Raw genomic sequence first — 14,961 nt, 5'->3', positions numbered from 1 at the left:
TGGAAGCAGGTTCATACGTGTCATTCGGAAAATGAATAAGTGCTGCAAAGTGTACTGTGACTCACCGAAGCGCATGGATGAGTTTGTCACTGAACCACAACCTGACACATGCACCTTACAATCTGTTTTACATTTCCTAGACTTTCCATGCTGTCACACCCTCTTACAAACATGCCAGCATAGTAACACAAATACAGTATTTACACAGACACACACATGCACACGCACACACACAGACTCCTAGCACGTCTGCCACCAAGTAGATAGCCAGAAAGACAGTAATAAACAACACTGTATGGAACCTGGCTTAAGCTGTGAGATTCTTTCATCAGCTGTTATTGCAGATATGTGTTTGGTTACAGGGATTAATGGGTAGTAGCTGGCTGCCAAGGCTTTGCTGTCTTGAAAACACAACACTTGCAGTACGCATAAAAAAATAAAAAAAATACCAGTAAGGAAAAACGTCCTTCATAGTGGATGGTCAACTGAAAATGCAATGTGATGAAAAATGTCTATATAAGCCTCTAAAATATACGTAGACAGGTAGCAGTACATGTAAAAGTACTGTGATTAAAGTGTTAGCTCAAACAATATTTGTTTTTTACTTTTAGGTGTTTCAGTTTTAAGTTAGTTGATAATATTAATATGATATAGCCTCCAGTTCTCCATTTCGGAAATCATCATTGAGCAATTTGTTTTCTCATTTACTGTACCACAACAGGTTGGCAAATATATATTGAAATTTCAAAGAGAACATCCCTGATTAAGTATTGCTCTAAGGCATGTGTGTTACATAAAAAGTCTCAAAATTGGTGAAGCAAAAACCAAAAATATTTTTCATGCAATCTTCTTCCTTGTCAAAACAGTAGTGCCTGTGTTAAAAGAACTGTAAAACACATGCTTAGAATATAATTTACTGTGTGTCTGTCTTTCTGCATGTCTTATCCTTCCTTCAAAATGTCATGCATCATCAACAGAAAAGTGAAATAAGTCCAATAAAATATCAGGCGTAAAAGCACCGCAGTGATGAGAATGAGGTGAAAAGCCGATCCGAAATCCCGAGGGAATGATTGAATGTTTACCTTTTCCTGGGATGGCCAACACACTGCGTGTGCGGCTCTGTCGCCCTTCAGCGCTCTTAGTGGCACAACTGTGTGAGCAGGGTGACCATGACGACCAGGGGCCGACCACACAGTCTGCAGCACAGGCCACTTCACAGGTCACTTCCGTGGGTGGAGGGTCGTCTACACAGTGGGCAATAGGCACATAACCCCCTGAGGAAGACAAGTTAGGATTAGACAGTTAAAATGCAGACACCAGCCTTTAAGGTTCAAACTGATCTCTAGCATCGCAACACTAAGATCTGTTTCACCTCATGTATCTTAGAACTAACACGCATTTTGAGTGGATTAAAATCGGAATGCAGATAAGAGGCGTGCACAGAATAACAAGTGGAAGTGGGAAGCACAAAGGAAGAATGGCCCTATTTATAACAAGCATTGCAATACATCATAGCCGATCAGATTACAGGATTACAAGACACAAATTTTTGCCCACATTAACAAGATATCAGCAGAAGATATCAAATACACCCAAGAGGACACACTGATTGTAATCGAAACCAAATTGAGGTTTTATTTGATCACACATCAACACATCAGCATGAAGGCTGTTCATATAGATTACAACTAAAAATATGTGCTGACTTTAAAATCTTCTTCTTGTCTCATTTGTCTTATGCTTCGTTTTTTTTTTTTTTTTTATCTTCTATAGTGTGTGAGAGGGAAAACTGAATGTACTTGATTAGATGTAATGTTGTAAAATAAAAATATGTCATGGCTCGATCTCATGATAGTGGCATGTTGTAGATGAATCTCTTGATGAAATGGTCATTAGGATGATTTTACATGGTTCAAGCATAAAAAATAATTTCCTAGTATATTAGCAAAGTCGAACAAATGCAAAATGTTTCTAATTCTTTAGGGGAACACATTTCCTTCACAATAAAAGATTCAGATCAATAAAAGGTCTGTCAAACAAAAATACAATTTTACTTTTCAAAAGAAAATTACAAGGCCATCCTATTGATATTCTCAGCTAGTTTTTAAAGCTATCCTTCAGCCTTCATCTTGCAGTCATGCTATGAAATATTTATCACAGCTCCCAGTTAACACAGCTTAGAGGAAAGATGAAGCCTTCCATAAACTGTACACGATAACAACTCTTTAATTGTGTGATTAAACACTACAATTATAAAAGAAATATTTCCACATGAATGTTAATGCCTGAATTAGTCCCTTGGCTAAAAAAAAACATTTCTTGTATTTTTTGGCCAGATAGTGCCCTGAGTCAGCAGAGTGACATATATTTTTCTAACATCTCTTTGTCCAAGAAAGAAAGATCAATTTCAGAAACAGGGATGCCATCCTAATGTCAAAACAATGCCAGCAGCAGTCAGAGCGCTGTTTTTGAAAATACGCTCACAGACAGCAGTATCATTAACTTCACTGAACTCTGCCACTACATCATGGAATATGGTTGAACAATAACAACTCCAGGGTAGATTTGTCATCAATTTGTCTTCTTTTTTTTTTGTTGTCTTCTCCATGCGAATACCCTTGATACGGAGGAGGGCGGTGGAGTGAGCAAATGTAGGTATCGCCTCATCAGAGCGATTTGGAAGACTCCTGGGGGGAATCTGAAAACCTTTCGCCCATAAAGTTAAAGCGTCAGTGATCTCCAGACATCAAAGTAACTGGTGTGTATACAGCAGGAGATGCTTGCCTGCTTGAAGTAATGGTAAAGTCCCACAGGCTACTGTATGGGATGCGTTATTACCTTCATTAGTGGAGATGCAAGTGGACTTGGATGGCGAGAACTTCTGATGAAGATGATAAAGAAAAAAAAGGGATATTTCTTTAGTTTTGCCATTGACAGTATAACTGTAGTAGAGGACAAAGAAAAAGGATCTGATGATGGAGTTGGTATTGTAATGTGTAACATGACATTTAGAACAAAAAAATAGCTCTGGGGGACCATGAATAATTTTTATAATTCTGTATCTCTAAATGTGCCTAACAAAACAGAGATCTGGAGGCTGCAGCACTTGAATATGAATTGTACTGACACTTTGCATAATTGTTTTGAACTAACAGTGAAATTTTAAACAGTGAGTGAAATAATTCTTCTGGTTCACATCGGCTCTCATCCAGTTAATTATTTCAGGTGTCCACGCTTTATTCAAAGTGAGGAAAAAAGTGAAACAGGGTAAGTTGGGAACCATCCTCTCTCACCCACATTCACAGGGGCACTGTATCGTTACCATCTATACCATTTCTGTGCAAATGTTTTGGAGATAAAAGGGGTGTGTTATGTGGGAAAGGATAATGATATTCAGCAATTTTTAAATACTCAATATAGGAACTGCAAAGTAGAAAGTTTTAGTAAAAGTTCATGAAACATTACATGTGGGAATATAAAGGCAGGAGGCCAGTTTGACACAGTGAAATCAAGCCTTTAGTTTTTAGGTAAAGGACGCAGCAAAATGATTGCAGACTTTAATCAAATCAATGTTATTCAAACATACTGAGTAGCTCTAAAGTGCAACACCCAACAACCCTGTGTTAAACATGCTCCGTGCATCATGGCATGAATTTCTCAAAATTCTTTGCCTACAGTAAATAAATGGTCTGAAGTATCTTAAACAACCCATTACAAAACACATATATTGTGTAGTTTTGTAAGTGTCCCTCTCTCTCTCTCTCACACAGACACACACACGAACACTTTACTTCTACCTGTCATGATCTGGCCCTTCTGCTTCACTTGCTGTCCTGGACTAGTTCCCAGTTTATTCCAGCAGTTTTACTACTAGTCATCTGTCATTATTGTTTACACCTGTTCCCCTGACTATTTAGATCCAGCTCTCCCCAAAGTTCCCTGCCAGATCCTCGTCTTTACTCCCGGAAGGAAGACTCCGCTTTCTGGTTTATTGGACCTGTGTTATTTGGAATCCCGACTCTTGTAATTGGACTCTGAGGCTCGGTCTGTTTCTCACTCTGTTGCCTGGTCATGTTCATTTAGGTTTTGTAAATGCATTTTTGGTTAATTGTTCATTCCTACTCTTAGTTCTTCTGTCTTGGGGACACATTTTGTTTGACGTATGTATCCTCTCCTTGCTGCTCCCTGTAGTATGTATTAGGTTTCTAATTTTCTCTGTATTTATTCACGTTTTGGTGTCATTTTCCTTGTATGTACTTTCCTAGTTTAAGTTTATTTGCATGTTCTGATTCTTGAGTTTGAGTTTACTTGGGTTCCCTGTTTTGTATTTAGGTCTGTATTTTGTCCTTTTCAGTTACTAGCCCTATCTTCTGTTTTATTTCACTGGCTTATGTTTAGTGTTCTTCTTCAGGTGTAGTTTAGTATTTCTGCTACCTGCTTTGTGTTTTTCCTACCCTCCAAGAGTGGTTTTCTGTTGGCTCTTTTGAGTTTTGTCCTTAATAAAGTCTGGTTTATTAGTATACACCTTCTAACCATCTTGTCGCTTGGGTCAACCTTAATACAAAACCTGACAGTAGTAGTAGTAGTATCTGGTCAAAATCTGACCCTGTGACAAGTGAGAGGGAGTCACCATGAACCCATCTGAAGTATTTGAGTTTTAGCTTCAACACAGAGGCCTGACAGATAACCAGTTTTATTATTTGGAGAACCCCGATGATTGTCGTGCAACAAATTTTGTTAAGAGGCAGATGTATCCTTATTAAGTGTCTCAGCCGTAGAATTAAATCCAAGCCTCCGCTTCTTAAATTTCAGACCAAACCACAGACCCCTAGGGATCCTGAGCTTACTGGAGACATCTTACCTGCTCCTAAGTTGGCCAACCAGTCTCAGGAACCAACCTGTTCCAGTCCCCATTTCAAACCCCCAGCATGCTACCGAGGTGACCAGTTTCTGCTCTTGTTCTTATTTCGGTCCCTGCTTCCTTGCGTGTCCTCTCCACGGCCTCTGTATATATGTCAGTTCCTGAGCAAGCTGGCGCTGCACCTCTTCAGGTCCCAATGGCTTCTCCTGGGACGGTCGACTTTCTGACTGTTACTGAGTCAACCAACAAAGTATTCTCTGAACCTCTTCGTGTCACTGGAGGGCAAGCGCCACACACAGCCAGAACTCCTGAAACTAAGTGACTCAAGGGACTCAATCTCCTTCAGTGTCATCATCCAAACCTGCTCTGGATTTTGCCGAGATTAATCAGTAACTAGTAAAGCTCCTGAGACGTCTACAGACCCTGGTGGTTACTGTGCTGCAGCCCTCCAGATGGAAGATATTATCAGCTCCAGGCCCCAGCGGGTTGTTAAATCTACCAGGGGTTGCCAATGTCCTGGCAGGCTTGAGCACCTTCAGGAGGGAAATTGAGCAGGTACAACCCCCTCCTGTACAGGACAACTCACCTGCAGCTTCCAGATTAGCACGTTCCAGTGAGAATCTTCATCCATCCTCCCTGCCTGACTTCTCTACCTATGTTTCTGCACCTGTCCCTCAATCAGCTGACATTCTGCCTGTTCCTGTATCGGGGTTGGCCAATGCTCGACGATGGTCAATGCCGATGACAACACGTGTGTCCCGAGCAGTTCTGTTCTGCTCCCTGCTCCACTGCACGTCACTGAGGCAGCCTTCACTCATGTCATGGTTCTTATCTTGGGGTCAGCCGAGGCTCCACCTGTTGTTGTGCCCAAGCTGGCCACCGCCCTTTCAGTTGCTGTTCTTCGGATGGCCGCCTGCTTAAGTTCTGGCACCTACCTCCAGGTTGGCTGGCGTCCTGTCTGCTCCGGCGCCTGGATCTGATCCTGTCTTTGGGTCTGCCCTCCGAGCCCACCTTTTGCTTTTATTAAGTTGGTTAACAGTTCACCTGGTCCTGAGCTGGTCGCCATTTATCTTCCAGAAAAAGTAGACACTTGACCAGTTCCTGTTCCACAGCTGACCGGCGCAACAGCAGTTTCTGTTCCCGGGTCAGTCGACGTCCCTTCAGGCTCTGCACCTGAACCAGAGTTGGGTGGTTCCTCGTCTGCCCTTGGCCGACACCTCGCCTGCTCCGTAACCTGTTCCGACACCTGAGTTGGCTGGTACCTGTCCTGTTCCCGTTCTCATGTTTGAATCTGTCTGCAAACCTTTTTTTGAGCTGGTCAACATTCCTGTCTCTGGTTCTGCCCCGGAAGAGGCTGGAACTTGTCCAGCACCTGACACCCCACCTGCTCTGCTTCTGGTGGGTTCCAGCCACTAACATTGACCTCCAGCAGCTCCGCCTCCAGCCCGGCCCCCAGAGGGTTTTTGCCAGTATCTACATCATCCTTCAGCAAATATTTCAGAGAATAGTTACCATAATAGTTCCTTCAGTGCTCTGAGCACACTGCTTTAAGTTATATAAAAGATTCCTCTTTCCACCTCTGGGAACACATTTTGATATCCTGTCATGGTCAACCATTACCTGTTAAATAATGTTATACGTTTTTATAGTTTCAGCAAAATCCATTGCCCAGAAGTACAGTGGCCATCCAAAATCTCACAAGCTCGGTGCTCTTTACTTCAAGTGTTATCGTCCTCTGGAAGTTGAAAAACGAGTGAACTTGTGGCCAGGGCTACCAGTAAGGTAACAGCTAGCAACACCTTCTGACTAATTAAGAACTATCTAGTGTACTTCCAATATGCTGTGTGACACAACAGAGCTGCGTGATCAAGGCTGTCAAAGTGCAAGCAGGCAATTTGTGAATGAATGTGGCCTTTTTTTTTTGCGGCCATTTACATGTCATATTACATAAAGTATACAAAAAGGTGCAGAATGTCATGTTAAAAATAGACTTTTTTAAAAATGTTGTAAAGATTTATTGCTGCCAAAATGATTACTATTCCTTTACATACCGTGCAGAATTTAAAAAATCACACTCGGCTAAAGAATAGAAACACTGCCCAGCCAGAAATGGTACGAACACATAAATTCAAAGTCACTGTGTGAACGTGTATGGATGTATGAGTTTCACTAGGTGTGTGGGATGTGTGACGTCTGCAAATAGATGGCTGCCCTATGGGTCCTTCTGCATTATTAATATAGAGATCTGTCATTGGAGCTGCTACTCAGACATAACATTACCACCTCCTGCATGTAATTTCAACATGATTTCTACTCTGCTTGGCCACCCAGCAATTAATCTGAACCAATTAAAGTGGAAGTCCTTGCCTTTGCTTAACGTTTATAATTACATCTACTCTGTCTTTCTAAGACAAAGCAGAAAGCCAAGCTAAACAAAATCATGACAAATTGGCTCTGACAAACCAGTCTAATTAATGTTTTTGTTGAATTCATCTGCCAATCATGTGTCTTTCTTTATGAGTGACACTCACATGGCCAACTTTTGGGCTGCTTCCAGAAATTCATCCTCACCTGAATATTGCTGTCCAGTCAAGCAGAGAGCATTCAGGCCAATGCCAACCACAGTGCTGGGTTACTGTTGTCAGGTTTAGAAATGACAGCCTGTCTGTAGGTTTGGGAAGGATAGTCAATATGCATCTATAATGGGCCAAATCTGTCATGTCAGCTGCCAGTCACAGGTGCACACTATGTTTGAGTTAGTGTGCCCTGTGGTTGGTAGTTAGTTCAGGATATGGGATAGACTACTCTGGTGAAAATGGTCACTGTGTGGTGAGTAGGGCCTGTGGGAGCTGTCAAAACAACTTTACTAAGCCTGTGGCAAAAAGCCAGTGGGTTAGGCTAACACAGCACTTTTTTTGCTACAGTTTACAGACAATAAAGGCATTGTGGAATACATCAAGTGCCCATTAGCCTCCCCGAGTGAGATGCCATATTTATTTTTAACTCACTTTGCAAAACCTCTAGACTTCCGTCTATCCAGCTTAAATCTACAGGTTCTAACGCACATACAAACATCAAGCAGAAGCAGGGTTTAATAACTGCAGATTTGTAGATGAAATGGGTTTAAAGGTTCGAGCATCTACATGAACGCCACAGGTTTTGATCTATCAACCTTTCTCCCTCGTCTGTTTTCTGTAAGTTCTGACCTATGTCAGTCATAACCTACTTAAGTCAAAAAGACAAATACAAACTAAGATAGATCTCTAAAATGCAGCTACATTTTATAAACTTTTCTTCTTAGGTACTTATATTAATGGAAGGTCTAGACTGTGGTAATAAAAATAACAAAGCAACTTTCAATTACACCCAGCAACTACAGCCCTAAGGAAAATACATGCAGACTGTATTACACACTGTGGATTTGGTTTAACCACAGTAACTTAGATTTCAGGCTCTCATCCAATTGTGGTAATTAGTCTATAATGGTGAAATGCTCAAATAAAATCTTACAACACCGACCTCCAATTTTGCTGCTCAGAGATGATCAACCTGTGGTAATGTCACCACATTCCTCCCACATTGTTCAATTAGCACAATATAACATACACTGTACATACTACACAATATTAGAAAACATGGCCCTTAAAAAATAATTATGATAAATAATTTTCAAGTGCCCAAGTTGTACTTAAAGTATAAGTACAAGCACGATAGACACCGAGACATAGTTTTAGTCAGATAACACTACTCTTTTTGTAGTCCACTTGAATCAAACAACAGACAAACTGTATTCAGCCACTAACTGTTTTATACTCTCAGAGACTTTTTATTTTTATCCACACAGGTGGCAGGTACAGTAACAGAGGAAAAGGATAAACATGCGAGTATAGTATAAGTGTGCCCATACTGTGTGATTAATGCATTTTCCTCAGTTAATTCACACAGTTTTGTTCCCAGGGGTGGATCCTTCTGGCTCATCCTCTTGGCTGAGCCCCATAGTGTTCTTAAAGAGCTCTGTGCCAGTCTATTCCATTCCTTCCATACCTGACGGGTTTAAGGAATTACCTCATGTATGTATTTGCTAAGCAATAAAAGATGGCATATACGTACTTTAGGTGATAGAGGATGTTTCCCAATTGCTTGAGCAGCCATAGATAATAATTTTAACCCCCCATCAGATAAAGTTTGCTGGGAAAGTGCTGTCTCTTACTCTTTACAGGCACAGACTTTCTTCAGACAACTCCATGAATTTTCAGACGTTGGTAAGAAGTAGTTTTATGCTGAGAAATTGGAAACCAAATGCTTACTCAATCAGGGAGTAAAGTGGAGAAAACATTGCATGTCTCTGGGGTGCCTGTCACTTTGCTGAAGTTCATAGTCTAAACGATATCTGCCACTTCACACCTACTTCCCTTATTATGGTTGAGAGTGAATATTTGTTAACTTAAAAACAATTTGCTTTATGGCTTAAGAGTCTTTTTAAAATCTTAATTCAAGGCTGTTACACACAGGGAGCACTTGAACAGTGGCTGTGTGGAGTGACTTTACACTGACAGAAATGTGAACCATTCAAAATATGTCCGTAGTATTGAGCACAAAAGCATTATCCTGCGGGAACCACTCCTAGAGGATGGAGAAAAAGCCTGTCAGCTGAGAAACATGGCAGGCCTTTCCACAAGCATCAGCCGTCAGTAAATCAACCACATCTGTGTATATGCAAATGTCAAATGTAAGTGGTTATCAATGATGGCCTACACATTTCTAAATGTTTCAACATATACCAAGAAATTGAAACAATTATTTCACCAACATTGCATTTTCCGGATTCACCCCTGTAGTTCTTAAAAACCCTGTAAAATTAGACTGCAAAAGATAATGAATTGAAGTCAACTAGACTGAAGTGGGGGGACAAAATAAATAGTAAGCTAACAATAAACACACACAAAGAGCAGACAGTAAAACATGCAAATTATAAGAGGTGAGCTTCTACCTGTAATTTGAGATTAAACATTCAGTCATTCATACACACTACTGCAGAAGCTACAAATGCCGACTGAATGCACTTATAGAAGCAGGTGTTTAGTGAATGAGAGAGAAATGTGTTTGAAAGGGTGACACAGTGAAACTAGACCAGGACAAAAGACATTGACTTACTGACTTAGTGCACTCTTCCAATTGAACAATGAGAAAGGCTCAGCCAAAACAAGCTGGTCTGACTGTACTTTTTCCCTCCTGAAACATTTCTTATCCATAAACATCTTTGAACACCAGCTCCCAAATCTCCAGTGAACCCAGGCAGCTGCAGTAGTATGTGAACAAAGACAGCTATGACAACCGTGGTGTGTGTATCATGACAAACCGAGTTGTCATTATTGAAAAATAATTTATTGACATCCAAAAATCACAAATTATTCTCTTTCATGGCAGCATATTGCATTATTGTAAACAATCCTTTCATGTTTGCAGACATGTCACTCATGCCTTTCTTTCCTCCCAGTCCTCCCCGCCTGCCTCACCCCGTCAAATATTTTCTACAGTTTTGACAAAAAACAAAAATGATTGAAATAAAGCCTAAGGTGGGTATTGTATACAGATACTTTACTCTCCACACTCAGTCAAAACAATCCTGGCACAACAGATCCAAATTCCCACCGCTCTTTCGACAGAACTGTAAAAAAAACTGTACAATAATATTGGTCACTCATAATGGTATAAATAATGGCTTGGTTCATAACAGTCATTTAAATAGGTTTTTAAAATATAATGGTGATTATTTTTAACACAACAGCTAACATTTTTTTAGTTGACATATATCCTGATACTAAGTGGTAAATTAAAAAGACTAGTGCCCAAATTATTTCATCGAAACTGACAGCTTCCCAGTCTTTCTTCTGAAAATTGAACTGAAATTATCTGGTTGTTGAATTTTGTATTAATAATATTAGTCCATATGGCCCAAGACAAACAAATTGTTAAGGGTCTTTTGTTGTCATTTTAAACTGTATTCCCCAACATATTATGTTAATAATATGTTGTGTAGCAGTGTGTCTAATTACACTGACAGAGACTTAATCTAAGTAAATAACATCCATTGTTGGTTTTAGCAACTGTATGGTGACAATACGATTAATTTAGAAAATTACCAAAATTATCCTTTATAAGCTTGGGTATTATTCCCTGAAAAACCAAAGTAAATCTGAAACAAGTGGATCATTATCTAAATTATTAAATTAGCTATTTTTCTAATTTGAAAATGAATCCCTTACTTAAAATGTGGTAAAAATTTTGTTTCGAGGAAACAATTGCCTAGGCACTAGTGCTACAATATAGAGTGCTAGCTTTTTTATAATTATGAATCATCAATTATTATCAGTTATGAATCATACAGTAGGCAGATACAATAGGTTGCTTTTTTTCTTTGTTACTGTTGCCTATCTTTAACCATGCACCCACAGGAGAGAGTTTATTTGAGTGAGCGGAGATGCCATCCAGACAGTTGTGTGCGTGCTATCTAATGTGAAGTGGCATCTGCACTGAATACCACTAATTTGCTGGTATGGTTTTCATTTGACAATTTAAAATCTCCCTCATTCATCATGAGGGACATCAGATAAGAGAAGAGTGGGAGAAGGTCAGGTCAGCATAAAGCTAAACCACTGTAAAATCTAATTTATACGTTTTTTTGTTTTTATGATTTTGATACATCATCACAAAGCTAGTTTTATGTTTTATATAGCAAATCCTTTAGATAGATAGGCTTAGAGTAAACCCTGACCTTAAAAGACCTGAATCTGAATTAATCCTAATTATTTTGAGTCCACAGCAGCACTAGCTTGAACTTTGTTTATCCAAGGAGAAAAGCATGTCTTCCTTCCTTTCTTCCAACATTTCAGAATTGCACAGACACAGTGTCCATCATCCTCACTTGTGTAACTACTGAGAAGAAGAGCTCGAATGTGTTGAGTCAAAATGTGCAGCCAGACTGGCAATTAGCAGCTGCTTTCTCCAAGGTCTAGTAAATGTATATGTCTGTCAAGCATAGCAGAAAAATAACTAAAAACATATTTTATCTGGGAAAAAAACTTGACCATTGACATGATCAAAAGACATCACAGATGTTTTCATAAAATATAGCAAACACAGCAACGGTCGTATTCTGTATGTAATTATCTATTACTTTTCATCTGGCCATTGTTTATTAAAGAAAACTATACAGTCACACAACCTGTTTTTCCAACATTACTGTGTATTTTTGTATGGTGTTATGGGCATATGTTGAGCTGTATATGAATTATGTGAATTTAGACCATCAGCACCGTCAAAGCCTTAGCAAAGGGATCATTAATTGGATTTTATAAAAACAATTTATAGAAAATCAAATATAAAACCAGAAAAGGCCTGACGTATTCAGCACATAATACTAATAATTTTTGCAATGAATAATTGCCATACCTTTGCTGGCTTTAACACTCACAGTTTTAGCTGTGAGATTGTGAATCTCAGTGGTTTGCATCACTTAGCAACTTGGCCCTGATACTGTGATCATGTGTGAAAAAAATAAAATAAATAAAAAATACACATAACATGCCTGGATGGTGAGTTCAATAAGCCAATTATGGCAGCAACAGTGAACAACGTGTCAACATTCACTAACAATATATCTGCAACAGATAATTTCATAAGCTTTTGATTTTTCTTTTCTCTTTTTTTCCCTAAAAAGCCACCAAAGTTCACATTCTTACCGTAGTTGTCCTGTCAAAACTCATTAAGCTCTCTGATTGGTTAATATATTTAGACCCCCCTCTGCCTTCCTGATAAACATACGCATGATCCATTGTGACAGAATAATAAATCGCAGGGAAAAGGGGTGCAATTAGGTTTATAATCTATGGAGATGAGCAATTAATGCCTGGTAGGAAGCTGTGATTTTTAATCAGGCCAATGTTTTCTATGCCCATAAACTCAGTGAAAGTCCTTCATGAATAATGCATGTTCCGTTAATGCTGATGCAGTAGGATGATATAGCTCAGCACAATGGATCACATTATATCTGATAGTTCATGTATCACAGTACCACTGATAACTAGATGTCTGGACTAAGACTCTGATGGCTCTACTACAGCACTGAAGACTTTTGCATGTTACATGTAGCTCTAGCCTCATTAGACAGTTTAATAAACATCATTACAGTTTAAAAATGGGACCATAGCATACCATGCTTAGTATTGTTTCATTTTATATTTAAAAAAATAGAGCAACATATGCTCCCATTCACTCAAGGTCTCTTTCAGGGAAGGCCTTGCATATTTCAGCAAGACAATGCTAAACCACATACTGCCTCCATCACAAAAGCATGGCTGTTCAGCACATGAGACAAGTCCAGGTGCTGAATTGGCCTGTCTGCAGCACAGACCTTTCACCAATAGAAAACATTTGGCACATCATAAAAAAAAATAAAAAATCAGCAAAGAATCCTGCTACAAAGGCCCAGGACAGTTGAACAGCCAGAATCCTGGATCAGACATGAATGGGACAACATTCCTCTCCTAAAACTCCCGCAACTGGTCTCCTGACTTACAAAACGTTCACAGAAGGCTGTTAAAAGAAAAGAGGATGCTACACAATGGTAAGTATCACCTTCTTCCACCTTTTTTAAGATGTGTTGCAGCCACATGAGCTATAATTTTCCATGAAATGGTAAAATGTCTCAGTTTTAACATCTGCTATGTTTGTATGCAAATCATTGCATTCTGTTTTTATTTATGTATTACTCCTCCTCCCAAATTTTTGTAAATTCTGGTTGAGAATCCAAATTCAGAGTTACTGATTTTAGACATTAATTTCCTTTCTTCTTTTGTTTTTGTAATGCATTAAAAGACTACTAAACAGATGTGAGCTATGGGTAAGAGTTATACAGCAATCAATTGTGATTGTATTACATTCATAAATGATTAAAGGAGTGGCTTGACATTTTAGGAAATATGCTTATTCATTATTTTGCCAAGTGTTACATACCACTCGATGCCAATTTCTGTCAGTGAAGTATGAAGCCACAGCCAGCAAGTGGTTATTTGAGTACAGCTCAGCATAAAGATTAGAAATAGAAGGAACGAGCTAGTCTGGTTCTTTCCAAAAGCAACAATATCAGGTTATGAGTACTTCTACAGCCATACAAAAATTAAAGCATGAAAATGACATTTCAACAAGCCAGCATATTTCCAAAAATGTCAAAATATCCCCTTGAGGAGGCTGGAAGCTGAAAGAAGTCCAGATTAAACAACCACGGAAAACACACTTTGTGTTTTCAGTGTGTTTTCAGTGTGTTTGTGTTTAATTTTAAATTGAACTGTTCCTTTATGATGCAAGTCCAAGACAGTACCTGCAGCGCTGAGGCAGGTCACATTCTGGACTGCAGTTCCTGCACCACAGGAGCTTTTATTGAGAATGCATGTTCCTTCTTGCTGGATTTGCCACATGTAGCAGGCAGGATCCTCGCAAGCGATGGACTCAACCAGATGAGGACAGCTCTCTTTAGGACTGCTGGACTCCCACAACACCTCTCGCCTTCTCTGCCGGAACCCTGATTGGAAGCAAGCAGGGTACGAGGGAACACAAAAAATTTAATTGGACAAATCAGTTTCATGTTGTCTTACACAAAAAACATCATCTCAGCCAATCATAAGAAAATATGGTTGAGAAGCTACCACTGTTAATACCATAAGGGTAGAGAAATTACATCTAGATGGTTTCCATAGACAACTTTCCTAAAATGAAAACTAACATTATTACTATAAATCCTTGTATATGTGCAGATACCCAGGTGGTAGCTGCTGCAGTATACATGTACAGATGCATACTCTCAGAGATGATATCCACTGGACATTATCTCTCTGATCAATTATTTAGGCCTCTCATTAACTGTGCTATTGTCAGTCATAGCACATCCCAAATATGCCTTACTGAAAACACAGCTTTAATTTAAATAAGTCAAATAAAAAGATGTTTCTTTTACCATTGATTGGAAAGGACCATCATGGCAACTTTACATTTACATTTACCATGTTTTCAAAAACATTTTCGATATTATTCTTGGTGTAACA

The 14,961-nt window shown here is 39.2% G+C and overlaps 1 protein-coding gene across 3 annotated transcripts in view; it reads right to left on the bottom strand.

Moving 5' to 3' along the window:
• thsd7ba (thrombospondin, type I, domain containing 7Ba) overlaps window positions 1-14,961 on the bottom strand; it is a 168,115-nt gene that overhangs the window by 59,490 nt on the left and 93,664 nt on the right. For all 3 annotated transcript variants that reach the window (XM_067516850.1, XM_067516847.1, XM_067516849.1), the window contains exons 8-9: window positions 14,241-14,441; window positions 1,083-1,274 (exon numbers count right to left, since the gene is read on the bottom strand). In XM_067516850.1, the coding sequence (XP_067372951.1) occupies window positions 1,083-1,274; window positions 14,241-14,441 (393 nt within the window). The remainder of the gene's footprint in view (window positions 1-1,082; window positions 1,275-14,240; window positions 14,442-14,961) is intronic.

This window comes from Channa argus, chromosome 9 (assembly GCF_033026475.1).
Source record: "Channa argus isolate prfri chromosome 9, Channa argus male v1.0, whole genome shotgun sequence".
In the NCBI taxonomy this organism is placed as follows: domain Eukaryota; kingdom Metazoa; phylum Chordata; class Actinopteri; order Anabantiformes; family Channidae; genus Channa; species Channa argus.
The sequence above is the reverse complement of the archived record's forward strand: the minus strand, read 5'-3'. Positions and strand labels throughout refer to the sequence as shown.